General features: G+C 41.0%; 1 protein-coding gene across 2 annotated transcripts; it reads left to right on the forward strand.

Moving 5' to 3' along the window:
- Window positions 1–2,864: 2,864 nt before the first annotated feature.
- CD99 (CD99 molecule (Xg blood group)) lies at window positions 2,865–27,692 on the forward strand. Of its 2 annotated transcripts, none has more exons than XM_065741267.1 (10): window positions 2,865–2,960; window positions 19,743–19,793; window positions 20,281–20,313; window positions 20,564–20,602; window positions 21,387–21,428; window positions 22,802–22,882; window positions 24,627–24,668; window positions 25,185–25,295; window positions 25,965–26,021; window positions 27,280–27,692. In XM_065741267.1, exons 1-10 carry the CDS (start codon window positions 2,903–2,905, stop codon window positions 27,303–27,305), a joined length of 540 nt encoding a protein of 179 aa, XP_065597339.1. In that variant the 5' UTR covers window positions 2,865–2,902; the 3' UTR covers window positions 27,306–27,692. The 2 variants fall into 2 exon arrangements, with proteins under 2 accessions (XP_065597339.1, XP_065597340.1); XM_065741268.1 differs by having other exon boundaries at window positions 25,968–26,021.
- Window positions 27,693–27,911: the final 219 nt, after the last annotated feature.

Raw genomic sequence — 27,911 nt, forward strand, 5'->3', positions numbered from 1 at the left:
GAACCATGGGAGCTTGGTATGCTGACTCCAGGAAGATAGCATGGAGGGTAAAGCAAAGGGTAAAACTACAGCCAGGCTCTGTTACAACATTGCAGGAGTGGGAACCTGGTGGTACTCTGGAACTGATAAACTGCATAGTAGTCACCCTGAGTGACCATTTATTCATTTTTCTGTCACACCAATCTTAACAAATATATGTATGTCTAGAGCCATTCAAGTTTCACCCAAGAATAAGAAAATAGTATAAAAATTGCTTAAAGGAGGAGGAATTCTGAGGGAAGATACCATCTCAGACAAGTTGGGAGGACGCTGCTGACTTCTGCAACCAGTTGATGGGCTGAGCTTCTCCTCCCCCTACATAGGGATACCTGCTGGTAGAGATTCACACACCCAGTTATATAAACTGCTTCTCTCACAGGACTTAGGAGATCTCTATAGAGATTCATCAGTAATTCAAAAGAATCTGTAATTTGTTGCTCCAAGAGTGCTGTTCTGGACACTAGTCATTAGAGTTCTCACTGGGCATGGTCAAACTCCCTGAAAGTGGTTCATACAGATCCATTTGAAAGCAACCAGACCTATAGCATCAAATTGGGTATTTATCCTGTTAACGCAGCACAACTAAATAAGTGCTTTTATTTCTTTCCTTTGATTCTTTGAATAACCAAAGAATTATGCTGTTTCTGGAAAGGCTGGGAGCACACAATCATGTGGAGGTGGGAAAAGACTTTAGAAGAGGAATTAGAGGAAACTGAGAAGAAAAGTGCAATTACCTCCACAGCTCACAGACAGCTTCTAAGGCATGTATTTCATTTAGCTGCTTACATTAGAGTATATTCAAGTTTGGATAGTGTCATAGAAGTTTAGGTTTACAACTTCCAAACTTGGTCGTGCTGCTCAGTAATATATTCTTCCTCAGGACCAACCATAGATCATGCATGTCCTTTTCTACTTCCAAGGTGCATAATAATCAAGTAAGTGCCTGAACTGTTTGCAGAGGTTTCCTGTCAGAGTCTACAGACAGGAGACAGAGTGAGGGAACTGCCACTAAGGCTGCAGTATGAGCAGGGCAAACATGGGTGTTATTGAAAAATGTTGGTGTCAAATTCGGATTTCATGTTAAATATTAGGAAAAAAAACAACACCAATATTATTCTCAGAAAGAGCAGTGAGGCAGTGGCAGAGGCTGCCCAGGGAGGTGGTGGAGTCACCATCCTTGAAGGTGTTCAAGAACCATGGGGGTGTGGCATTGAGGGACGTGGTCAGGGGGCATGGTGGGGATGGGTTGACAATTGGACTAGATGATCTTAATTGTCTTTTTCAACCTTAATGAGATTGTATGAGTATAATCTCCATGAGATTACACATATCACTCATACAATCAGACAACCATCCCTAGTACTAAATTTTTATTTTATTTTACGATTGAGTTAGTTTTAAGTGTGAAATGATAAAGAATGTGATCTTTTTAATCAAAGTTTCAGGCACAGTAAAGCTGTTAATCTCAAATAATTGAACTTGTTCTCTCAAGGTATCAAGTCAAAAGAAATTAATAAGACTAAAAAAAAATAGCTTGGTCATTTATTAGCCATGTAACGACTGGCACCAGAGATCTATACCCCGTCCAACTGGAAGAAAGGAGGACCTGGGGGAGCTCCAGTGTAAAGTGCAATTACACTCACTGCAACTACTTAATCACCACAAACAGGTGGTTGCTTCTGTCTCGTCTGAAGATGGAGACTTTGGTAAAGACTAATTTGGATGACAGGAAATAAAATGGGCCCAATTTGTTGTGGCTATTTCAGAGAGATAAAGTAGGCTGTCTCTGCTAGTTATGCAACCCATAAAAAAGAAAGAAAGAAAAAAAAAGGTTTGGCACAAAACAATTAAATAGAGAAGTGCAGTGCACAGTGCCACGAGGAGTACCGAAATTCTTGCCCTTTTTATCAGGAGTGCAATTCAGCAGGTGATGATTAGCAACAGTTATGAACAAACACTGTTAAAGGACATCTTCAGAGCACGTTAATAATTTCCTATGGGAGTCCACATAGCACTGTTGATTTACAAAAGTCAAATGCATGTGTCCAGTCTTATCCTCTAGGCTGCGAGTCCCAAAAAGAAGGAGGTAAGAGCAACACAGTGCTGACTCCATAGATGTTATGACTGCAAAAGCCACTTCTTACTACTCACACCCTCCAGCCTACAGTCCTCTGTGAGCTCTCCAGTGCTCCACTTGCAAAATTCACATATTTTATGGGAGTTTATCCTCAGTTTTAAGACAGTAATTTTACTACTACAATTAAACTTGCTGCCTCGGGTCAAATCTGTCAAGAAGGAAAAATATTCCCATCAATTCATGACAGTGATTCACTAATGAGGTGATTTTGTACTTTTCCAGCTGGTGAAGTCCCGCAGATGCTGGAAGAGGCACAGACTGCCCAGAGGAAGGCTTAGGCTGATGCAAAATGGATCAGAGCAGGCATGGTGGAGATGGTTTGACGGTTGGATCGGGTGATCTTAGGTCCTTTCTAAACTTAACCATTCTATGAGTGTATGAAGGCCAGCTGCAAGTGTGCACACTTCTTCACAACCACCACCAGGTGTGTGCCAGTATTTAAGCCCTGCGGCTCGTTCTACCCAGAAAATAGGGCCTGTTTTGGGGGTGCAGCCGACAGCTCCCAGTACTCTGCAGCCCATCAGCTCGGGCTCTGTCCCGGAGCTGCAGGGAGCGGCCCCTGCCGGGTTGCACCGCCTTCCTCCGATGCTCCCCCCGTGGGGACACGGCTCCCCGGCCTGATAGGGCGGAGTGGTCGGGGAGCCGCCCTCGGGCATGGGCGGGGTGGCTGCCGGAGTTCCCGTGGAGGGCGGGGTGGGGGAAAGCGGAGCTTGGCGGGCAACAGCCATGCAGCGCAGCGGGCTTCTCCTGGCGGCTTTCCTCGCCCTCCTGGCTCCCGTTAGAGGTGAGGAGAGGTGGCGGGAGTGGTCCTCTGGGTTCCCCCCCAACCCTGCCCATCGAGCTCGGAGAGGGGCCGCTGCCCGCCCTCTATCCCGGGGCGAGGGGATCCCGCGGTGGTCGGGCGGAGGGACGGAGGGAGAGCGGGCACCGTTTTTTCTTTCTTTATTTATAGTTTCAACTAAGAGGAAAAGTATCCCCGAACTTTCCGCCCGGCTCTATCTGGCGGGCCGGGCGGTGCCCGTTAGCCCGCTGAGGCGCCGCTTCCATTTTAGGCAAGCGAGCGGAGTTACGGGGATTTGGGGCAACGTGGATTTCTGCCACTCACCAGAAATCTGCCTTCAGCCACGCTAATAAGCGTATTTGATGTTATGCTTTAGCATTTGTTTGTTTGTTTTCCAAGTTCTTTGTTAAGTGCTTGGAAACCTCCATCTCTTTGCTGTGGGGTGGAAGGAAGGATGCCAGCCCCCGGCCTTAGCTAGGAGCTGTGGGCACGGCAGGATGCGAGAAGCAATTTGGTTTTAAGCCTGTTTGAATTGAGTTCTGCTGTTACGGGCTCACTGCGTTCTGAACTGCTGGATTAGCAAATCTGGACTGTGGAAAAATAGTACAATTACAATAACAGACTCCGAATGTTATGGATTATTTATGCTGCCAACACTGAGATACCATCTTACTACATGGAAAATCTACTCTTCTGCAAACAGCCCTCACGGCCTTGGAGGACTACAAGATCTTTTTGTGTGGTGCCCTTATGGTGTAGCACTACTTGGAGTCACTCCTAAATAGCCTTTCTGAATGCATTGCCTAGAAATGTAGCACAAACAGCACCTTTAGGGATTGTTTGGATTCCTGAAAACATTGATGTTACATATTTGACAGATTGCTTCTAAAGCTCTGATTAGTTTATCAGAGCACTGGTCACTGCTGATAATATAAACTGAATGGTTAGGTTATAGTCAGTTCGAGAAGTCTCTCTAAAAGAAAATGAGTAAGAATTCAAGAATCCTTGAGAATGTTAGTCTGGAGAGGGTGGAGCTGCTCAGAGGAATTTCAGATCGGTGGCGGTGCAGTTTTAGATTAAAATAAAGGTGAAACCTGAATTAGCTCCTTTAGAAAATCTGAATTTCACTGTTAGCAGGCTGTCTGTAGTCTAAATTCACAGAACTGACATAGAAAGTTAAGGATCCTATACTGTGAGCTGTTCAGCTCTCGTGCAGTTTTGGGCATGAGTTTCCCTCAGATTTGAACTGCTGGCTTTCGTAACGCAGGCACTCAAGCCTACAGCCTTGGGAATAAGAGCTTCTATTGAGTCATACATTTTAGGCACGTGAAAGCCATTGGGGCTAAAACAATATTCAATCTATCATTAGTATTTGTGTGTGTTCTTAAACAATGGTAAACTTTGAGCTTGTGTAGAAGAGCTTGCAGTTTTAACTTCTCAGGTGGTATTTTCTCTTTTCATTTGCCAAGCATGAATTCTGCAGGTCAGGCAGAGCTGGAGTTTAAGTATCATTGGGTCTAATAGGAGTTTTTATGTGATCACTTTGTACCATCCTACAAGGACAGGCTGGAAGAGATGGGGCTGTTCAGCCTGAAGAAGAGAAGGCTCTGGGGATACCTGGGAGCGGCCTTTCAGTATCTAAAGGGGGGCTATAAGAAAGAAGGGAAGACTTTAGCAGGGTCTGCTGTGAAAAGACAAAGGGAAATGGCTTAAACTAAAGGTGGGAATTTAGATTGGATACAAGGAATACATTTTTATAATAAGACTAGTGAGGCATTGTAACAGGTTGCCCAGAGAAGTGGTGGATGCCCCATCCCTGGAAATATGTGAAGTCAGGCTGTAAAGGCTCTGAGTGGTCTGGCTGTAGGTGTCCTTATTCATTGCAGAGGGGTTGGACTAGATGGCTGTTAGAGGTCCTTTCCAACTGAAACAACTCTATATGGACAATCTAACAGCTTGCCATTGCTACGAAGTGGGATCTTTCCATTTCTCTATCTGCATTTGATCTAATGCCCATCTGAGTGGTACCGAGGTGACTCACCCGATGAATCAGCAAAGGACTAATCCCGTGCATTGAGCCTGTTCTGCAAAGGGTTTGAGAGGAGTTGAAGCCAGCACAAAGGAGTGGCAGGGCTGAACGTTAAAGAGAGTGGAAACGAGATGGGAGGAGGGGAGCAGATCAGGAAAGAGACTTCCTGCTTTGGCTGGTTCTGAGTTATGAGATTTGACTCTGCCATCTTCATTCTGCAAAACCACCAGATGAGCCTGGTATCTAATTTTAGGCATCTGCTTCTCAAAGTGCACTGATAAGTATTAGGTAACAGGTTTTCTGCACAATTTATGTGAAGAGTACAGCACCTCAGGAGAATAAAATCTTTGCATGATGAGCAGTAGAAAACTGCTAGATCTTGTACACAGACAGAAGATTAATTTTTCCTATTGTACTTCAAAAGGACCAAGACAATAAGATATCTGCTTGATGAGGACCTAGGTCTCAAAGTTACAGTATGATTCCTCACAAGAATTGAGTAGAGCTTGCTGATTGAAATACCATTGCTGCCAGAAGTGGTTGTGGTAGTGAAATTTGGGTGGCGAGGAAAATGCTGGGTGCCTACATATCTCAGTTACAAGATCAGTAGCCTCAGGTGACTCACAGAAGGATATCCCTTATTCCTAAGGCTGCTGAAATTATAGGGCTAGGAGTGGAGGGAAGGAAAAGTTCTCTGGATTTCTTGTTGAGGCAAGTCAGTGATGCGAAACATGATTAGTGGGATGACAGTGTTAAGTGAGTAATCTTGTGGATAGAGCTTTCATTTAGAGCAGGGGCGTGGCACAGGAACTGCTGGGGACTGATAACTGGTTTGTAGGCTGTACAGTTGTTTGCCTTTTATGTCTACTTAAGGAATAAATAAACTTTAAATTAAGCCTTTTTAGTAAGGGTGCTAGTGTGCGTACATGACAACTTGAACTTGGAAAGTGCAGAAAATACTGTTCTTTTTTTCTGTTTAATCTGAGATGGCTAAGAGCTTTTAATGTGTTGTTATTTATATAAAATGGCCACTGCACTGCTAATGCAAAATGACATCACTGCAACAATCCTCAGCCTTTCTGTAGTTACAGTGATTTAACTTGGCCAGAGTTAAATGTGACTCAGCCTGCTGCCATTTAGCCAAGACCAGTTTCAGTATCTTCCCGATGTTACTCTGGGGTATGTGATGAGATCCACTGTGCTTGAAAAAGAAAGAGCTAAAGCAGAAACCTGTCTTGAACCTCTTACTGCTGTGAAGTTGTATTTCATCAAGTGACAACTGTGTTAGTGAGATGTTGTAATAATGGTAATCTTTATCAGTTAATATCATCTTGACAGGGGTAAGCCTCTATCTTTTAGTCAAACTGCTTTTCTAAGTTCTGGCACAGCAGCAGCCTACACTTTTGAGTCTAGTGTAAGTGCTTTGAGAGAATGTCATAAGCAAAGCAGTCTTGACTCATTGTCGGTTAGTACAAACCAAATTGTGGATTTGGGTGTTGAGAAAAAGAATCAGTCAAAGACTTATGCAGTTTCTCTTCCTAAGGTTCAGCTTTAAGACTAGCATCTCTCCTCCCCACCTTCCTAGTCACAAATTTCTTTTTTTTTTTTATATCTGTCTATCCCTATTCCTTAGGTGAGGTGACAGGCAGAGCAGAAAGGCCATGTGCCTAATGATTTCTTTCCACTGCTTCTTGCTGGTTTGCCTCTGCTCCCGTGCCCCTCTGTGGGTTGCTCATGGTCCCTCATGCTGTCCTTGCCGTGGTGAGAGAGACCTGTGGCTGCAGATCTTCAGGGATGTATCCCTTTGACACTGCCCCTTTGCTAGGAACACGTTTCCAGTTGCTGTCCTTTCAGAAGTCTTCATATGCCTCTTAGAGCCTTTCCTTATGTCCAGGGCAGTTTCCTTATGTCTTAGGGCTTCCTAAGATTCCCCTTCCCAGGCCTTGTTTTTTGGGAACTAGATTTTAAGCCTTAACATCACAGTCAGAATATGGATCCATCACAGACTCCAACCCTTCTCTGTCTGTACAATCTCGACTGGGTTAGCATCGTAGAAGTCTGAATTCAAACTAGACTTCTGGACTTGTCTGCAAAACACACGGCATAGTTCATGAAGTAAAAGATGATTATTATAAGTAGCAGTATGTTTCATTATTCCCTTTCAAAAGGCTACTCAGTGGGTAAAACCAGGTCCTCAAGCAATAAGGACCCCTTCTTTTAGATTATATCTGTTGCAGGGGCAGAGACATGAATTTATTTCTCAGTCCTCCCATCCACAGGTCTGGCCAGTACTTTGTCATGTGGATGAACTTGGGGGATGTGATTTTCTTCGGGGCTGCTATGACAATATCCTGCCTTTATCTTACCTAGTCCCACAGCTTCTGAGCTTTGCAATTCTCTTTCTTTGCAGCAGTTTTTGTAACGTTTGCCTCTCTGGATGCCAGGGGGTTGCAAGGAATATGATAAACCTGCTCTCCTCCACAGTTTTCTCTCCTTTTTGGACCACTGTGTTTTTCAGATGACTGCTGGTATCCGATTCCAGCCTAGGCTGCATTCCATGGTACCAGCAAATATGTGTGTTTATTTTTTCTAGCATACTGCCTACATTTTATTTTCTGAGTGGAAAAACCTCAAGCAACTCATTGCTAGCTTTGCTACAGTGAGAATGCAGTACCTGCTGATGTTTGAAATGTAGATATCATGTGTTGAAGTAGTATTTTCTTTATGTACCATTACGTTACATTCTTCTGCTGCTGAGATTGGCTGTTGAACCCCCAAGCCCTGATGGGAGCACACAGCCAGCCTTGGTGCACCCCACCGCAAAAGAAGGGTGCTACAGCTTCAGCAGCTCCTGCCTGGTACTCTTTGTTCCTGCACGGGGCTTGAGGCAGATGCTGACCCATTTCTTAGCATTCCCCTTCTGATTGGCAGGGGTTTCCATTGGTCCCCCTTGATTCTGCATTTCCCACCTGGTAATACATCATTTAAATTTTCTCCACCATATGCAGTGGGCACAGAACTTCAATTTTAAACACCACTGCCAATTCTCAGTGTGAGAACTAAGGCTCTGTCTGGAGCTTTGGAATCCCTACTGTTATTCTCATCCTGGGCTGTGCCTGGTCTTGATGCAGTCCATTTATTCCTATAGTTCCTGTGATGAGCCAAACAGTCTCAACTCTGGGAGTTTTTACTGAATTTATCTTCTAGTTACCCTAAGCATCTTACTGTAGATTTGTATACTAACAAAGAGGAAAACGCCCCTCAGGGATGTCCTTAGCCTGATGTGGGTCGCTTGGGCTGGGGACCCTCAGGGACACACTGATGTGCAGTGAATCCTCTCCATCCAAGAGTGCATTCCCAGCACTGTTTTCTCCTGGCATTCTTTTCCCCTGTATCTTCCAAAAGGCCTACAGCTCTTTCTTATATATGCTTGAGCTGGGCCATGGGTGCTCCTCTGGAACTCACTGGGATGCTTGCGGTTTGGTACTGGGATGCTTGCATCAGCACCATATCAGTGTACCATAACTGGCACAGGGAAGATCATGGCCTACTCCCATACAGGGCACCCACACAGAGGAAAAGGTCCCATGCAGAGAAAAAGTGTTATAACATATGTATCTTATTATGTGCCATAAGAGGTCCCTGTGCTTCCTCTGCAAGTCAGTTTTCCTGCAGACTTTGGACCAATACTGCAAAAGCTACCAATTGGAAAGTTCCTTGGTGTGATAAGAGCCAATTTTAGTTTGTTTTTCCATTAAAAAAAAATCTTGCTTTCTTGATACGCTTGTAATGCAAACTGTGTTCTGGAAAAGATTTCCCTGTTTGCTGCAGGAAAGCACATTTTCCACATGTTGAAAATGAAAATATTGAAACATTGCGCTGAGACTGTACACAAACTTCTTTTAAACTAGTTTATTCCCTGCATTTGATGTGACTGCAAAGCCCAGAAGAGCAAGATCTAGGCTATTTTTAATTGAAGACTTCCAAAAAGTCATAAAACAAATTTTTGTGACAGTCCAAGAACTTAGTATAATTCCTGCAAGTGATTTCTTGATTATGTATTTCAAAGAAATTGTTCTATATCTAGAAAAGTTATAGGCAGGACTTATGCCACATAGAACTAAGACATGCTGGAGAAAAATACGGACATTAAGTGCATTTAAACAAAGATTAATTTAAATTTAATTCAGGTTTCATCAGAGCATCACTGTCTACACAACAAATCCTGTTTATGTTGGGTTTGTGTTTTGTGTTGTTTTTTTTCATACAGATTTCAGTCATCTGTGTAGGGTCCACAAGCTATGAACTTCTAAGAAACAGCATCCTTAATTGTGCTCATAAAGGAAAGCTATTGACTGAGGCAACCATTAATTAACTGCAGATGGTAATACAGCTCTACTTTCCTCTTAGCTTGATTCCTGTCGTACTTGCATTGGACCTCTCATTTGTTACAAATGTTGTGCAAAAAATGACATTTTAAGAATTGTTTATTACTGTTATATATATATTTCCAAACCAAATAAAATATTGCATGTAGCTTCTGTTTATGAAAAAATTCAGCAGTTTCAAGGAAAAAAATAAGTGAAAAACCTGCTTAACGGATTACTTCCTTGAGAGCAAATTAAGTGAAGTGATTGTTCAGGGTAAGGCTGTTTTTATGACACCTGAAGCAATTGTTGGACAAAGCAGACAGCACTAGAGGTCCTTCAATTTAGAAAGAAGAAATTTCAGGGTAAGGGTTCAGGGAAGCCTATGGAGAAAGCTTTTGGATAAAGTTATCTTTTTCTCTATTTTTCAGTCTCGTCTCCTCAGTCGCCTCCAGCTGTGCATGCCTGTATGCATTCTCCTTTCATGCCAGAAATGTCTTCCTTTCTTTGTATTTCTTAATGCACCTTGGGGGCCAAGCATCTTGGGTTAGAATTCTGAGGTCAGCAATTATTTCAGCATCTATTCCCCACCTCTGCCTCCCCAAAATGTCACAAAGAAGTCTGCTATATAGCAGTAACTTCAGAACAGAACTCTTCCCTACCCATTGACTTCTACATCTGATTTACAGTACTGCTTTCTGATTCCCTTCCCACAGCTACTTCCAGTTTTTCACTACTTTGGTCTTTTATAAAGGCCAGGTTTTTACTGTGAAAATTAAGTAAAGATATAGACCTTTTTTTCCCTTAAAACCTTGGGCAAGAGCTGTGGTTGTGAAACTTGTGACTGTAGTCAGCTGACAACTTTTTGTTGCACCCAAACCTCTCCGACTCTATGCCGTTCTCCCTGCCCATTTTTCTGCTCCTTTCCCTCAGGTGCTGCCATTCCATTTTTGTCACTGCCTCTGCTATCCCTTCAGCATATGGTTCTTACTGCCCTAAGGACAGTTCTTCTATCCGCTCGCACTGTTTTCGTGTGGTATTCTACAAAAGAGCAAGTGTATGAGGCCAATTAAAGCCTGGCATGCATAATGGCTCCCTGCAAGTGATAGCAGTAGAATATAAAATCCACTTCATTAGAGGGTGACATAGAAGCATGAGTGGAGATGGTTAAAGTGTTTCCTTGGGTGGGGTATGGAAAATTCTTGATAAATGTTTTTGTCTATATATAGCAAAATAAATGTGCTTTCAGCAGATGTACTTGAACTAGAAATGCTCAAGATTTATTCTGAATGTATTTCACCTATTTTACCACATACGTAGACATGTCAAGCCAACTACGTCTCAGGAATGTAGCCCTGGTATGGAAGCGAAGGTTTACCTCATTTCTCAAGTAATGAAGGATCGGGAGCAAAAGACATTTTTGACAGGAAACCAAAAGAAAACCTCATTTGAGAAAGAATTCAGCTTGGTGGCAACTAGCAAGCAAGAAGTGTGGCATGTGATCTAACTAGCCTGTTTAGTTTATCTACCTGTTCCAGGCAACAAAACCTAGTCACATTGACCTGTGTACATGGCTGCCTTTCAGCAGTATTTTTTTAGGGAGTGCATTTGAGTCCATGAGGATGGTATCTGAAGTAGAAAAGCAAGCCCCCAGTGTTTCTCTTCATCCAGAGAAGCAGGTTGCTGTCACATCACACATCTTGTGGCTAAAACTAGTTCTGCGTGTTTCCATACCAATGCTGGTACTGTGCAAAAGGAGTGCAAATCATGAAGGCCTGTCTCACTTAACTGTCATTTATTGTAGATTTTTCTCAACTCATTACAAGTAAATATTTACCAGAAGGAAAGTGTCCCTGCTGCTATTGGTACACTTTGAGCATAACTATATGGGTTTTGTTTTAAAATAAGTTGTCTGGTGCCAGGAAGGATTCAGCCTCAGAGAAGTGGACTGTAATGTGAACTGAGTCATTGCAAATCATTGCACTGAGTCTGGTTTCCTCTGCCACTATTTTCCCCACAGGAAAACCAAATTGTAAAATGCAGTGTCTCTCTCATTGTCTTCCAGCAAAAGCTGTAGGAGCTATTTTTAAGTACATAGAGTTCTTGAAAAATCTTTTTAGACATAGTTAAGCATGCCAAATGAAAAAGAATCTATAAAAGCAAAGTCATTTTCTGTTCTGGTAATGTTTCTGACTAGATTACAGTGTTGTTTAGTTGGTTTTTTTTTGGTTTTTTTTTCACTGCTTGTATATAGACTGTATTGAATTGGTATGAGTTCTTGTGAGAAAAGTAAAAGAGAATCATGCTGTGAAATAAGTTGTCAGCTTACAGGTATCGGTTGACCTAGAACTAGTTTTCTGCTTTACTACTGAGCCATCGTTTTAATTGAACTGTTGCAAATAGAAAAGTATTCTTGTCTTAGTTCTTTGTACACTGCCAGTGTGTATTTCAAATACATTTTATGTTAAAGGAAGAATTTCTAAGTGGAAGGCCAAGTTCTGTTTTGAAGATTTGTTTGCTGTAAGTTATTACATCAGATATTTTTCCTTGATCACAGCAGAGGTTATTTTCCACTCTTTAACTGCTGAGCTTTTGGAACTTTTAGTTAATTGGCAGTCAGATTACAAATCTTGGCTCCTTAATTTTTCCCTTTTCCTTGTGCTAAAACATGCTCAAGAGACTGCACAGCTGCCCTGAAAGTGTTGCTCCCTCTCTTTCTCAGTACAAGTCTGGAAAGAGTACTGGAGTATGCATATTCATATAAAGTTTTTCAATGAGAAGAGAAATCTGAATGTTGTTATCTGAGTAAGAGTAGATAAACCTCTAGTTACAAAATAGCACTAAGTTATTTGGATGGCAGTTTTAGCTGCTTGTATGAGAACCATTGATTTTATTAAATTACTGACAATGATGAAGAGTTAGCAACTTTCCTGAGTAAAACGGTTTTCTAAAATTTGAGACTGAACATTTGGTTTACCTCCACTGTGTCTTTTCCACTGTAGTTAACTCGTTTTTTGGGGGTTTTTTTTGTGATAGTTGTAAGCTCACTTACAACTCTGTGAGGTTTTCATATTCACAAACACGAGTATCACACTAGTGGGTGTGCCCTCCCCAGACCCATCATCTCCCCTGGTAACTGGTTATTTCCCTCAGCGTGTATATTGTCATATGCCCTCTGTTCTGAAGTGTGCACTTCAGAGGAGGAGGCTTCAGGGACTTGAGTCTACTATGGTGAGGTTTCCAACAAAAGCTGTTGAAGCTATAAGTGCAGAAATCCTCAAGAAGTAAGATGATTCCTTGGCTTTGGAAAAGGATGAGGTGCTGGCATGCTGTCTTTGACCTTTGGAGCATAAATGTGAGCCTTGTGTAGGAATGTAACTGGTTATGGAAATGTAGGGTACGTGAGTAGAAGCTGTAAGACTTATCTTCAAGCTTTCACCATGCTGACCTGTAAATTGAGCAGCGTAAACTTTGAAGTTGTAGGATGCGAGTGTATGGAAACTGTTGAATCACAGCCTGAACCACTGATTGATCACCTGAGGCGAGCACTGAGTCAGCTGCAGGAGCACAGGTGAAGGTAATTCTCCTGTGTGACCAGAAGGGGTGGAGTCTGGTTCCACCTCTCCCAGATCCCATTTAAGGGCTGACCACCAATGGGGAAGGTTTTCTTGTTGGAGATCTCTCCTTTATGGAGTTTCTCCTTGCAAGCCTCTATCTTCAAAGATGGGTGAGTGTTTCCCTAATTAGCAGTTGTCTCTTTGCCTCTTGATAATCATTCTAAATTACACCATCTATTTAATATCTTGACTGATTATACCATTTGGTATTATTCATTTTGTTTTCCACCCTACAGTGAGCAACATGTACCATGAGGGTTTTGGTTTCTTTGGCTTAGAAAAAGGCTACTACTGATACTGCTTAGCCAAGACAGAATTCCCAAAGTGGCCAAAGGAGAAGCGGTTGCCCTATGCCTGTATTGCTTGGTCTTGGTGGGATTTGAGTGCAGGGTTTTCCAAGACTGCTTCTGAGTTCCTAGTCCCACTGTGGTGTGGATTTCAAAAGAGGCAGTGACGGAGAGCAGAGGCCTACGTGTGCAGCCTGGGCTAGGGAGCCTGCTTCAGTGGCAGGGTTGGGCTAGATGATCTCTAGGGGTTCCTTCCAACCCCTACAATTCTGTGATCCCTGAGCCTCCCTGTGATTGTGATTATGCCATTACCTATGGCCTAGGAAGGGGAGCGATGAGGTGCTCCCTGCCCACCCCAGGACTGGTGGAACTGGGCTGGATTCTCTAGGTGCAATGCTAAAGCAAGGCAAAGCAGCAGTGGCCCCGCAGGTGAGGACCAGCCTTGCTGCTTTGGGAGGAGGCAAGCTTGTGGAGCTGGCATTGCTGCTCTCCCATTAACTCACTGAATTTTATAGTTTGAGTCATTTTAATATAGCTCATAGGTCTAAGACGCTTGACTAATCCTGCTCTAAACTTCTACTAACTTTTCAGAAATTGGATTTTGTCACAGCTTATCTTTGGTACATACTACAAATGCACATTGCTCTAGAAGTTGTAAACTTAGTGCAAGATCAGGCTTTTGCTACTAGCAGCACTCCTGTGGTTTAGAACTGTTATGAGAATGAGTATATTCTATATAGATTATAGATTATATAGAATGAGTATATTCTATATATTCTTCTAATAACTGTAGAGCAGTTATTAGAAGAATGACATAGTGAGAATTTCTGTCACTTGCAGTTAAAGGTACCAACATGTAGGCTATAGATAATGTGAAGCTCTGAACTATTGAATCAGATGCCTACAGCTTCTGTCTGTCAGTCACATTTTGCCTTAGTCTCTAAATTTACATGGGAGAGAAGTTAGTATTTGTTTTTTATAAAAATATTGATGACTTCTAGGCTGGATTTGTTTTATTTATTTTATTTTATTTTATTTTGTGCTTGGTGAGGTCAAGTATTAGGTGAAATAGCAATAGGCACAGTACATGATGTTTGCCATCTTGAAGCGTGATCAGACTGTCCTGGAGCCATGAGGAAGAAGTGAATAAAAGTCAAATGAACACCTCCAATATATTTTTGTTAGTTACGTTCTGAATTCCCCTTATTAAAGCACTGCACTTTTTCAACAATTTCCCACCCTTTTTGATTCAAGAAGAAAAGACTTTCTGCAGAAAGTTTTCTCAGTCCCAGTACCCCTAATCTTACCTTGTAGTTACTTTGTGAAAAGTGCTTTGCTTTCATCATGCCCAACGGTTCTAACAATCCTTGTTAGTGTTGTTTAGATCTCTGCTTACTAACTTTGTGCAATGGAGCAATGCATTTCAATTCTCGTTGGTAAAAAGAACTGCAGGGCAAATGAGCAGTTTATTTTTCTTGTTTGAGGTTTTCAGAACAGTTTAGAACAGTAACTAAAGCTGACCCATATTACAGAACCGCAGGATGGCTGAGCCTGGAGGGTGCCTCTGGAGACTGTTGTTAAGATACTGAGTATTTGCTTTTATCTTCACTGCTCCATGGAATGAACTCGCAACATCGTGAAACCGTTGTGTAGTTCTCTTTCACTCCTTTTCTGGATAAGCTGCTCAGCATTTGGCAGCATTGTTGTCACAGTGTTAATTCTCTAGCTTTGTGGTGTGCCCAGTTCTTCTGCATAATTTCTGCTGATTTACAGCTATTCATTCTGTACGCTTATTCCTACACCAAATCCTTCCTGGGGAACTCTGTTCACTGCAAATGTTCTGTGCACCGTTGTATTTTCATTACTTCTTACTGCTCAAAGAGGCAACGAAAGTAGTCCAGTGCACAAGAAGCTTTTAAGTAGCAAAAATTCTCCAAATGGTGTTTTGAGATACAGGGTTTTCTTCCCCAGTAAAAGGCTTGCTTTATCACATTCTGCTAAAATAACTCAGATGACTGAAGTTATTTAAGTAAATAGTGTTAAGTCTAGATGTGATTTTGTAGGCTTTCATTTCTTTTTAATCTAAAGTATTAAAATTGTCCTTTAAGGGGGAAAGGAATAACTCAAAATGTAATACATTAAGTTAGTCAAAAAATCTATTTCCCAGCAAACAGATCAGGAAAAAAAATTACACTGTGTTACTGTCCAACATGTTATATATTGTATTTTCCGGGATGGTGCAGATAAAGTAACTGTCTCTGGGAAGCAGCTTTTGGATGACCATTTGAAAATTAAACATGCTTTTTATTAGTCTTACACATTTTTTTGAACAGGAAGCAAATATTTTTACTGTTTGCAGCAGAGCTGTAGCTGACTTTATTCCAGGCAGATACATTGTTGAAAACTCCAGATGTGCGGAAAGAAGATGCTCCCTAAGTGTTGAAAATTATTTCCCTTTTTGACTATTTTACAGTTGTCATCTGTGTTTGGACCACATTTATTTTAGGTAGAAGGGTTCTTTATTGGTCAGGACATAACTTTATGTCAGGCTGCTTTGTTTTCTGTTGCTCTGTGCATCTGGGAGAAACTAAATGTGAAAAGAAGCCCTGATAGGGGGATCCTTATAGGAGGGTCTGGAATTGAAAGCCAGCCACGTGGGATTTAATTCCATGAGGCTTCAGGCAGAACTAATTATAAACTGCTGCCTGGCAATGGGAGTAAACATTCCATCTGTGTTGCTGATGCCAAGAGATGTTGCTGAGAACCTCTACCCCAGCAGAGAGCAATGGTGCATTTGAATGTACGAGCATTCCTCTGCCCACAGCAAGTGGTTTTTGTGTTCCAGGTGCTCCATTTCTAATCCTGGAAGGCAGTTATAGTAATAGTATTTGGAGAACTATGCCATTTTTTCCCACATGTTTTTTTGTTTGTTTCTTTGTTTGATGCAGTTGCTCATCTTGGTTTTGCTCATTTATAATATGTTGGAAAATAAGTGTCAGATTGTGAACTGAGCAGTATGTCTTTTATTGTAGGTAACTAATGGTTACCAACAGTATGGTTGGTAGGGCAAAACTTGAATTGGAAACATGCTTTAAAAGCAATTATAACAGTAATAATGACTTTGTTCTTATTTGAACTGTTTCATAAACAAGATTCACTGTTTTGGTCTTGCTGTACTTTCTACAGCTTCTCTTATGGTTAGGTGTTAAATATTTCTGCTTCATTTTAAGCAGAGTGTGAGACATGGGAGAGTAAAACCCAGCTTCCCAGAGGAAGCTGGAGAGGATGTGTTTATGTTGGTTTCCTGAGTTTATGCGCTTGTGGCTACCAGCCTTCCACTCACCGGGGGTCCTGTGAAACCACATGCAGAAATTAGAGACCTCATTAATATGAACATTTCTGCAGATTTCATGAGGAGGAGTGGCTAGACAGAAGGACAGAGCTGAATCCAGGCCACCGAAAGAGCAGCAGGTAGCACCCAGCTGAGGGACAGGGGCAATCTCCCTGCTGCTGCCGAGTCTGTATCAGCCATAGTGTGCAGGCTCTGCACTGGGTGTGCACAGGGCACTGGGAGAGGAGGGGAACTTCTGTCCTCTGGGACTGGGGAAGGAGAACACCAGCGTTTTTAGAAAAACAACATTCCATCTGTCTGTTGCTCAAGTAAGAAAGTTTGAGGTGATTCATAGCAACTCGCCTTTCTTGGTGCGTTGCCATGCGTGTGACTCATGGAGAAACTTCTTTGACTCAAAGCTGCTGGCTTCTGCTGCGCAGCGTAAATGCAAATACTGTAACAGTAAATATCTGGGAGTACTAAGTCGTCTTTGTGAATGACCCCTATTTATCTAACTGCTCAGCTGTCTTAAATACCTTCTGGCTCATCAGTTTTCCAAAAGCTCGTGTTGCTCTTGTCTTGTATAAAGTGTTTCACTTTTCATTTGAAGTGCTGTTTGTCACTCCAGCTGGCACAAACTCTGCCAGTTACTGGGGACAGCCTGATGAAGGAGCTGACTGATAAGGATTTGAGCTATGGATATGGAAGGAAAATGTTATGGGCACTTCTGTGATGTTATGATCTGCTCATGCTCCCAGGAGTTAGAAATACCAGCTGTATGGTGATAATCAGCTTTATTTGCAATTATATATTTTTTTAGGCTAAGAAAATGCTCATAAGCTCAGTGACTCTTAAACTTTAAGAAATGTGGCATATTCTCGTTGATTTTGTTTTCTTCAATCCTGCTACTACCTTTAATCTAATGCTGTATCTTTGTCTGCATTACCTCATGGTCTCTTCCCTGATACCAGCCAAATCCTTGGTTCAGAAACTCTCCCTTTAGTTGTTCCCACCCATACTAAAAGCTGATTGAGTATAGTTACAAAAGCAAGTGATTGAAGACGTGTGAAGGTTTATCTCAAGCAGTGGAGAAACAACCAGTCCTTATTGGAAATGAGACCACAAGCACTTCAGCATACAGATTGTTGTAATGAGTTTTATAAGTTACATGTTGATGATTTTCGTATCATTATTGAGATAAATTATGTTTTTGAAGAGCCTGTAATTTTGGATGCTTGGAAATTGTAACTGTGGTTACAGAGTGGTTGTGAGTAAGGTGATTTTCTATTTGATTGTTAGAGTAAGGGAGTCACTGATTATACTTTCAGGGGTTTTTTTGTTTTGCTTTGCAGTAGTTCTGTTGTCCAAATTGAAGACTAGACTGAAGGATGCTTGAAGGGAAAAGTCTGATGTATGCCTTTGATATTTTTATTCCAGTTGTCATTCCTTCTTTCCATATGAAAAAAAAAACAACCATGGAAATGTACCTTAGTCATATTTCTTATGTAGAAAACAAATGGTATTAAAAGTGCAATTATTTGAGAAGGAAAAGAAGAACCTGCAGTGGGCAGGTTCGCCACCCACCAGATTAGGCTTCCCAGGGCCCCGTCTGACCTGGCTTCAGATGGATCCAAGGTCATCCACAGCTTCTCTGGGCAGCCTGTGCCAGTGCCTCAACATGCTCTGAGTAAAGAATTATTTTCCTAATATCTAATCTATATCTCTCCTCTTTTAGTTTAAAGCATTTCCCCCATGCTTTATCACTGTTTGACCATGTAAAAAGTCAGCATCTTTTGCTTGTAAACTCCCTTCAAGTACAGGAGGACAGCAATGAGATCTCTCTTGTCCAAGCTAAACAAGCCCAGACCCTTCAGCCTTTCTTCATAGGAGTGGTGCTCTAGCCCTTTGATCATCTTCATAGTCCTCCTCTGGATCTATTCTAACGGCTCCATGTCATTACTGTGCTGGAGGCCCTAGGCCTGGACACAGCACTTCAGATGGAGCCTCACAAAGGCAGAGCAGAAAAAAGAGGCATCACCTCCCTCACCCTGCTGGCCACCCTTCTTTTGATGCAGCCCAGGAAACAGTTTGCCTTCTGAGCTACAAATGCACACTGGTGGCTCATGTCCAGCTTCTCGTCCTCTAGGAGCCTTAAGTCCTTCTCCATAGGACTTCTCTCAATGAGTTCTTCTCCCAGTCTGTACACAGATCTGTACAACACACCCTGCACTTATCCTTGTTGAACCTCATTCTATTCTTGAGGGCCAACTTTTTAAGCCCTCTGGATGATTTCCCCTCCTTCTATGGTGTCAACAGAGCTACTCAGATTAGTGTAATCTGCAAACGTGCTGAGAGTGTCCTTGATCCCTTCATCTATGTCATTGACAAAAGTATTAAAAGAATACTGGACCAAAGTCAGACACCTGTAGGACACCTCTTGTGACCAGCTCCACTTGGACATGGAGTCATTAACAACAACCCTGTGGTTATGACCATCCAACCAGTTCTTTATCCAAGACCAGATTTCAAATCCGTACCTTTCCAAATTAGAGATACGGATGCACTGGCAGTGGTCTTGCACAAGTCCATTAAATCATAGAATATCCCAAGTTGGAATGGATGCCTAAGGACCAACGAGTCTAACTCCTGGTTCCACATGAGGCCATCCAAATATCAGACCACATGGCTGAGAGCATTGTCCAAATACTTCTTGAACTCCAGAAGCTCGGTGCAGTGATCGCTTCCCTGGGGACACCATTCCGTCCCTGACCACCCTCTGATGAAGAACTTTCTCCATAAAAAGAACTTGACTCTTCCCTGATACAGCTCCTAGCCATTCTTTCAGGTTCTATCACAGTCCCTAGACAGCAGAGGTCAGAACCTCCTGCTGAGATCACATTCCTGTATACGTTCTGTGAAGCCACTCTGTATCGTGAATGTATTGAGATAGTGTGTTGCGGGTGACTGGGTAAGCAGCAGTTTTTGGGAACGCACAGGGGCTGATCTTGAGAGGAATACTTCTTGCTGTATAGACTCTACCTTGTCCTTTCTGCTATATAGATATGGACTTAAATTTGTCTTGCATGTGCTTTTGTTAACATGTACAAAATTGTATTTCAACCTTTTGTTTGTTTGTTTCTCTCTCACTTGACAGGAGCTACAGTGAAGCCTGTTTCACCTCAGAAGCCACCATCATCAGATTATGGTGAGTTCTCAATTTTCTGTAATGCCTTTTACTGTCGAGTATAGATGTATGTACCAGTTGGAGACTTTGAATTTTTCAATTTAGTGGCATACGGATTTGTGATATTTCTATAAAAATAAAGTAATTCCCTAATGGCAAAAGGATTTCTCTTTTGGAGTCTTTTGGAATCTTATTTCATGAAGTCACTTCATGATTTCACAGTCTTTAAGACACTGAAAATTCCTATTGTTGGTTTTCAGTCTGCATGTTCCAAGCTTGCTCATCTTGAGCATGCTTAACTTGTGCTGGCCCCTCCGATGCTCTATGATCTCCAAAAGCAGCATGCTGTTTAGCAGATAATGCCTTGTAGCTCTATGATACACTTCTGTTGAATAGGCATGCCATTATGTTCTTGATGAAAACATTGCCAGGTGCATTTTGTGTAAAACTAATCAAAAATTAATTCAGTTGGCAAAGTGTGATTAAAATGTCCCTTCTTTCTTCATAGATGGCTTTAACTTGGAAGATGCTTTTCTGCCTAGTAAGTATCATGATTTTCTGGATAGCGTTTTGAGGTACTTGGTGCAATGTCTATCCATTCTGTGTTACCTAAATGTAATAGGGGCACTGAGTTGATTAAGGTAACAGACCTCACATTTGTTAGACAAGTCCTAAATCCTACTTGTTTCATTGTTGTGTGTTCACTAGAGGGCACTAAGTCCATAAATAATTACTTACAGGAAGTGGCATTTAAATCTGAAGTAATCCATTCTAACTCTCTTTGCCTATAGGTTCCAAGCCAGATCTACCTGCAAAGCCTAAAGACTCTGGTAAGGCTTCTAGCGCAGATACTTGAATCATAAAGTGTTTTTTACTGTCCCAGTTAAACTTCTAATTATTACTTTTTAATTGGCTGCAATTTATGCAAGGTGTTGCTTTGGATGAACACTGAGGTGAAGTGAGGAAAAATTGCCTTGCAGATAAGCTTTGCAATGTTCTTGTGACTCTATAACGAACCTGTTGAGTCACTTTCCTTTTGTATACCTGGTAAAAGAAGCATCTAGAGAGGCAGATAATGCCTGGTAGCTCTTTGGGCATCATCATTAGACCTGTTTCACTATGGGTAGCCAAGCTAACACCAGGTACTCCGTTCCAGGAGACTTTTTGCTGCTCTGATTGATTTATTTCTGAAGTTTTCTCTCTGTTAAAACAGTTTCCAAACCTTTTGAAAACAGAGGTAGCTAGTTGAGGAACAGTTGGGTGAGTGAATCAGATGGTTAAGGTAAGAGAAGAGAGAGGATCTTTTATAGGATTGGAAGCCAACTTTGGGCTCTTAGAACTGTGCTCTGAATGTACCAGCTTCTCTACACTGAGAATGCATAGAGCCTAAGGACACCTGATCTGACTTGTCCTAAAGCCAGGAAGAGATTTATCTGGTAATTTTAAAAGAAGAAACAGCAAAATAACTTGTTTCTAGTAGAAAAAACCTGAAATTTGGTGTTAGAAATCAGGCTTACACTTTCTTTCCTAGTCCACTTCAGTGTGACTGTATTAAAGTCTGCTTTTGATCCTGTAACCTCTGTTTTTTTCCTTGTTTATCATTTTTGTGTGCAGATAACCCCAGGCCAGCTACACCTGAAAAGCCTAGAGACTCTGGTAAGGCTTCAGGCACAAGCACCTAAATCATGATATGTTTTTACTACCCTGGTTAAACTTCTAATTATTATTCCTTTTTAATTAACTGCACTGTATGTCAGATTTTGGTTTGGATGACACTGAGAACTGAGGGAAAATTGCCTTGCAAATAAGCTTTGCAGCAGTCTCGAAATTCCATAACAAACTTGTTGAGTCACTTTGCTTTTTAACTTTAAAGGATGGGACAGCGTGTGTCTGAGGCCATGTTTTTGTTAAATGCATACACTGGTGCACATAAGTATTGGACTGACTCTTTACAAATTGAATCCATGCTAGCCCTACTAAAGCAGGGAGGAACTATATACAATCTGTATTCTTAAAGTATGTAATTAAGGGTAAAGCTCAGAAAGTTGTTTATGTATTTTTTATTTTTTTAGGGGTTATTAGATCCCCTAACTAAAGTAATACAAATATTTTGTGTTTTAAAGGTAGGCTTAAAATACACACTCCTGCTTTTGTGCTTTAGAGATCTCCTCTGTCTTTGCCTAGCTCCAAACAAAAACAGTTTCAGGTGGATGTAGCTATCCTGCTGCCTTAATTGAGGAATGTGATGATGAAGAGCTCTTACTTGGAATGTGCACCCTGGTTTTGTCTCCTCCTCCTGCCTGATAGACAACATATGCTTGAATGCAGGTCACAGTGCCTCAGTCCAGTCCTTTTACTACCCAAATAAAACCTCTCTGATCTGATGGCTTTAGCTTTGCTGTTTGGAACAACTTTGCTTTTCATAAAGCAAATATTCATTTGACAGCAGAGGAAAGGAGGATAACTTCAGGCTCTGTTAGATGGGGTCCATTGGAAGTAGAAAAGGATTAGTTCTTCCCATTACCAAGCAAATACTGTAGCCACAGGACTAGCACAGTTGTGTTTTTTTTTTTCCTAATTCATTGTACAGTTTCAAGGGATTGGTTATGGCTTAGAAACCCAACTCTCAGAAAGCATTCACAATTGCAGCTTTGAACAGAAATGTTTCTTTCCAGTCCATGTCCTTTTTCAGCTTTAACACAGTAGTGAGGCTTGGGCCATTCCAGTTAAGTAGCCTACAGGGGTTCTTGCTTGCTTAGCAAGTAATACTTGCAGTTGATCTGGGACTGTGGCCCCTCTCATTTGTTCTGTGTATGTATATCTAGATATGTATGTATAGTGCTGAGCTGATGTGACCTAGGACTGGGAGGGCTTTTGGAATGTGAATATGTTGTAACTGTGATCCTGAGCCTAGACCTCCCATAGATTCTAATTAAATGAGCTACAGAAAACTTGTATGTGTTTATGTGCTTTGAAGTGTCTTTTCATTGAACTTAGAACACATAAGATAATATTTTTACTTTTTATAGGTGGCTTTGATGATTCAGATCTATTTGGTGGTGATTCTCCAAGAGAAGGAGGTGGGGGTGGTAGCAGCAGTGGTGGCACTGGTAAGATAGTAGCTTCTGCTTTCTGTTGATCCCATGGCTACCTGAGCTTTTGATAAAAGCTTACTTGCAAGCTAGTTTACATGGTCTAATTTTCAAAAACTTAGTTTCTTGTATATGAAACATGAAAGAATATAGTTTAGTTCAAACCCAATGTTCTGTCTTCGGCAAAAAATACCCAAATAATAAAGAGGTAAAAAATCAGCCTTCAGGGACTTTTACATTTATGCTAAGATGGATAGGTTTTAAAACTGAGAGGTGAATATGGCATATGCTTCAGAATTCGTCATGAATATGGTTTTTAAAGGCATCCAGGTTTTTGTAAGATCTGTAAAATACTCTGTTTATTTTAGTTCTTGTTAATAAGCGCAAGAGTGAGCTAGAAGATGATCTTTGAGATTTCACAGAAATAATTGATCCTTAGACTTCTAAATGATGCAGGTTACATCTACTCTGAATTATATATAACCATTTTATTGCTTAGTGGGTACTGAGGGTAATTTTGGGGAAGTTTTTGCCTTTTAAGGTGGAGGACAAGTTGGCCATGAGCCGGCAGTGTGCCCTGGTGGCCAAGGCAGTCAGTGGGATCCTGGGTTTCATGAAAAGGAATGTGGCCAGCAGATAGAGGGAAGTGGTCCTCTCCCTCTACTCTGCCCTGGTCAGGCCTTACCTGGAGTACTGTATCCAGTTCTGGGCTCTCTGGTACAGGAGAGACAGGGATCTCCTTGAGGGAGTTCAACAGGGGGCTACAAAGATGATACAGGGCCTGGAGCATCTCCCAAGGTTGCTCAGCATTTCTTCACAGGTCTGTTCAGTCTTCAGAAAAGAAGACTCAGAGGTGATCTTATTAATGTTTATAAATATCTTAAGTGTGGGAGTCAAAGAGACATAGCCAGCCTCTTCAGCTGTCTGTGTGGACAAGACAAAGGGAAATGGACACAAAATAGAGCATAGGAAGTTCCGCACCAATATGCCAAGGAACTTCTTCACAGTGCAGTGACGGAGCACTGGCACAGGCTGCCAGAAGAGGTTGTGGAGTCTTCTTTTCTGGAGATATTCAAGACCTGCCTGGATGCCTACCTGTGCGACCTGGGCTAGGGAGCCTGCTTTTCAGAGAGGTTGGACTAGATGTTCTCTAAAGGTCCCTTCCAATCTCTACAATTCTGTGATTCTGTGAAGGTTCCTTTGAAGCAGCAACTTAAAAATACAGGTATAAATAGCATCTGTTGGGACATGTACAATGTTCTCATCAGCGTGAGTTTGTTTCAGAATGGTGCAAATTTTATAAGTTTTATACTGACAGAAAGGGGTAGTATTTACAGAACTTGAGTCCTCTTTGCTAAGAGAGTAGCAAAGCTGTTTAGTAAATGAGACTGAGATTTAATGAATAGCAATACTTTTTAAGCCTAACCTAGAATTATGTGCTATTCCTCCCCCCTGAGTATTTTCCTGTGGTGGAGGGCAAGTTAATCAAATCGACCTTCTCAGATGTGCTGTGCTCATTTTTGTTGAAGTACTGAGTGCCAAAGCCTGGAATTAACATTATAGTGACTTGTGCTTTGGAAAAAAGAAAGTTTGAATGCCAGAGAGCTTAATATTACATGGATATAATCTACGCTATATAGATGTATAAGATTTTTTCATCACCATATGGCTTGTCATTTTCCTTGACTAATTGACAGGAAAAAATGGTAATACAACTGTTCTTTGGACATGTAAAAACTAAACATTCTGTTCATTCTTGTAGGAGAAAGGGACTCAGTTTCAAATAAGGGTGGAGATGGTGAGGGTAAGTGCATGAGTTTCTGTATATGGCGTCTCCATGTCTCAATCTTGTTTTCTGGCTTCTCTTTTCTTGCTATTCTACTAGAATGCTTATTGGTGACAGAGGGTTTCAGCTTCAAAACGTAGAATCTAGAACTCTAGCCTTCAAACTCTTCTTTTATAAATCTTTGAAATCTCTTTGGGAAATGATTCAAAGTGTTAGGATCTCAGAGGTGCTGGTGTAGTGACTGTATTCATGTAACTTAGGTTTGGTCATGAAAGGGAAGCTTTTTTTTAAAATAGTAGAACTTAAATCATGCATACTCAGGTGTTTTAACAATAAGCACTACTGAGGAAATTAATGGCCATAAAACTAAAAGATTTACCTTTAATTACTCACAAAGATATAAAAAGTTGATTGATACAGTTTAATGTTACAATTTCATGCTTATTGTTTTTTGAAGTGTTCACAGGCTTAAACAATGCAAGCTTGACATCACTTTCAATACTAAAATAATGTCTACAAAACCTTTTTTTGCAGCTTCTCAGGGAGCAATAGCTGGAATTGTAAGTGCTGTGGCTGCTACTGCAATTGGAGCAGTATCTAGTTTCATTGCTTATCAGAAGAAGAAACTCTGTTTCAAACAAAGCGGTAAGAAGTCTAAATTAATTTTTATTCACCTCTTGTAGAGTTGCATTTTTGTGTTTTAAATGGGAGCTACATTTTTATTTCATGCTTCAGGCAGTTTTAACAACTCAGTGTGGATTCATATAGACTACAAGTAACCTCTCCTATTGATCTAAGACAGGGATTTTCTAGAATGATGTGCACAAAATGCAGAATTTCAGAAGCAGGCTTAAGCTTCTGTGTTCCTTGAAATAAAACTATTCTCCTGCTAAAGAGTGAGCAGAAGAGACTGCAAGAAAAAATTCTTTAAGGAAAATTGAGTGAAAGCTGGGGTTTACAGACTACCTTCACACTAGAAAGTAGACAATTATTTCTAACTTCATAAATCTTGCATTTGTGTCTTCACAAGTCGCTTGACTCCATATGAGGTTTTTGACATCTACCTGGGTATTTTTCCCCAGATGACCTTTCTCTGCAGTTGTCTGTTCCTTTTCACTTGAAAAAACGAATGGAACTTGGATCAGTGAACTTGGAAAGTACTGTAGGTGATAGGTGGGACAGAAGCTTTGTTTTTGTCTTTCTAGTCTATCTAGTCTTTCTAGTCTAGCCTATTGTTGGTGAAGGCAGTCCAACCAGGCACTGGTATTTTTGAATTTGGGGAATTTCAGTGCTAAGCATCTGTTTGTTTCCCAGCAGATGAAGAGAATGTGAATATGGATAGCCATAGAGGAGCACAATCTGAGCCACCTGGTAAGAGGAGATTCTAGATGGAAGTGCAATTTTTTTGTGGGGATCCCATTTAAATACACTTTGATGCTTAACACTGTGAAGAAAATTGGTTGTTTGTAACTACCAGGACAACTTAGAGCTAGGTCAAGATTTCAATCCTGATTATGTGGCCATAATTTCCTAGCTTTTTTTCTTCTTTGAAAAGATTGGTTTCTTTTCTTGAGGAGTCTCTGAAGTACGGGAACTTAGAGAAAATAAAGAAGAATTAAAGACAATTATGGAAACACAAGGCTGTTCTTTTAGTGTGATACATAAATGCAATTAGCTGACAGGTGTTTGATTAGTGAATGTTGCACCTTATTACCTGTTTCCTCATCTGATCTCAAACTCACATGGATATCAGCAAGAATGCACATTAAAAAAGGGTTAAGGATGTTTGGGCAGAGACAAAAGTACTATGACAGCAAGGAGAACTGAACTGAGAGGCATGCTGTTATAACAAAAGCACTCTTTTGAAGAATTATTGTATGAAAGGATCATCAGATAACAAATCTTTCTACAAGTTGTTACAACTGAGGAAGGATCTCTCTCAAGCCATTAAAAAATGAGCAACTTCACTCCTCTGGATGTCATTGGCCAGTGGACTGGGCTGATGGAACAGGAAATTTGCTCTATGCAAGCCATAGATTTGAAAGAAACAGTATATCGCAGATCTCGTATCTCTATTATTTTTTGTAGGCAAACATGAGTATGTTTTCAGGCAGGAAACTGCAATCATAGTCAATATGGTGTTGCTTGTGATCTATATTCTGAGTTAGGAGCTGTTAGCTCTGTTATTGGTAATGTGGTGTTGACTCAGCTACATGGCTTCTGGTTTGAAGCAGTATTGCATCAAGACAAATCAGATGGCACTGAAGAACAGGTCTGTGCTTTTACATTTTCTGTATGCTTAGAATTCCTGAAAATATAGACAACCTAGGCTAAGATACGCAAACTGCACCACATCTCATTTTTGCACTGGCAAAACTGCAAACTGTAACTGCATGTTGGGTTTTACAAACTATTAATAGGATGTGGTTACTTAAATAAAAAATCTGGGATGCAGTAGAAAATCCCTTACTGGCTTCATGGCATCAAGCCTCTGCTTCCTGAATTTTTTCCATGGTTTCAAATGTCTACTGAGAATATATGTTGTCCAAATGTACTGTTACATAACAGTATTTATATATATTAGAATGCATGTTAGCTTGATGTATTAATCTTGTTTCTCACTTTTTAGTTCAGCGCACGCTTCTGGAGAACTAAGAAATGATGGTGAAGAACAGACCACTGAAACTGGATAGAGAGCCTGCATTCTGCCTGGAAAAAAAAAAAGAAAAAAAAGGAAACAAAAAAGTATAGTGTAAACAGCAGAGACTGAAATTGTGTGAGAAAAACAGTCCATGGTGTTTGAAAGATTTGAGTGTGACTTAGACCTGAGTACTTCTGTATGGTTAGCCCTGTGAAGCAGTGTTGCACACCAACATATGACAGGTGATGTTGTTCTTACCTTTACTCCTATGACAAATGGGTGTGCCTCAAGTGCATTCAGTATGTTTAACTTTTTTTACCTCTCCAAAAAGAACTGAGAAATTAATGTGTTATTATGCCATTGTTTGTAGGCAGTTCATTTTTTTTTTCCTTTATATCCTGTAAGGAGTGAATGTACCAACCAAACAACTTGGGATATGATGCAGGCACCTGGAAGCAAAGCAAATGAAATGGCTCACTGTATGTGTGTGTGTGATAATGGATCTTGGTGTGGGTGCTGCTGATATGATCTGTGTAGCTGCTTTGGTCAGCCACCAAAAGATAAAAAAAATTCAGATGTTTTTGTATTTTTTTCATTACATCTGTCTGGTACAGATTCAG

Source organism: Cyrtonyx montezumae, unplaced genomic scaffold (genome assembly GCF_038088225.1).
Source record: "Cyrtonyx montezumae isolate F1298 unplaced genomic scaffold, pur_monq_1.0 scaffold_3, whole genome shotgun sequence".
Lineage (NCBI taxonomy): Eukaryota > Metazoa > Chordata > Aves > Galliformes > Odontophoridae > Cyrtonyx > Cyrtonyx montezumae.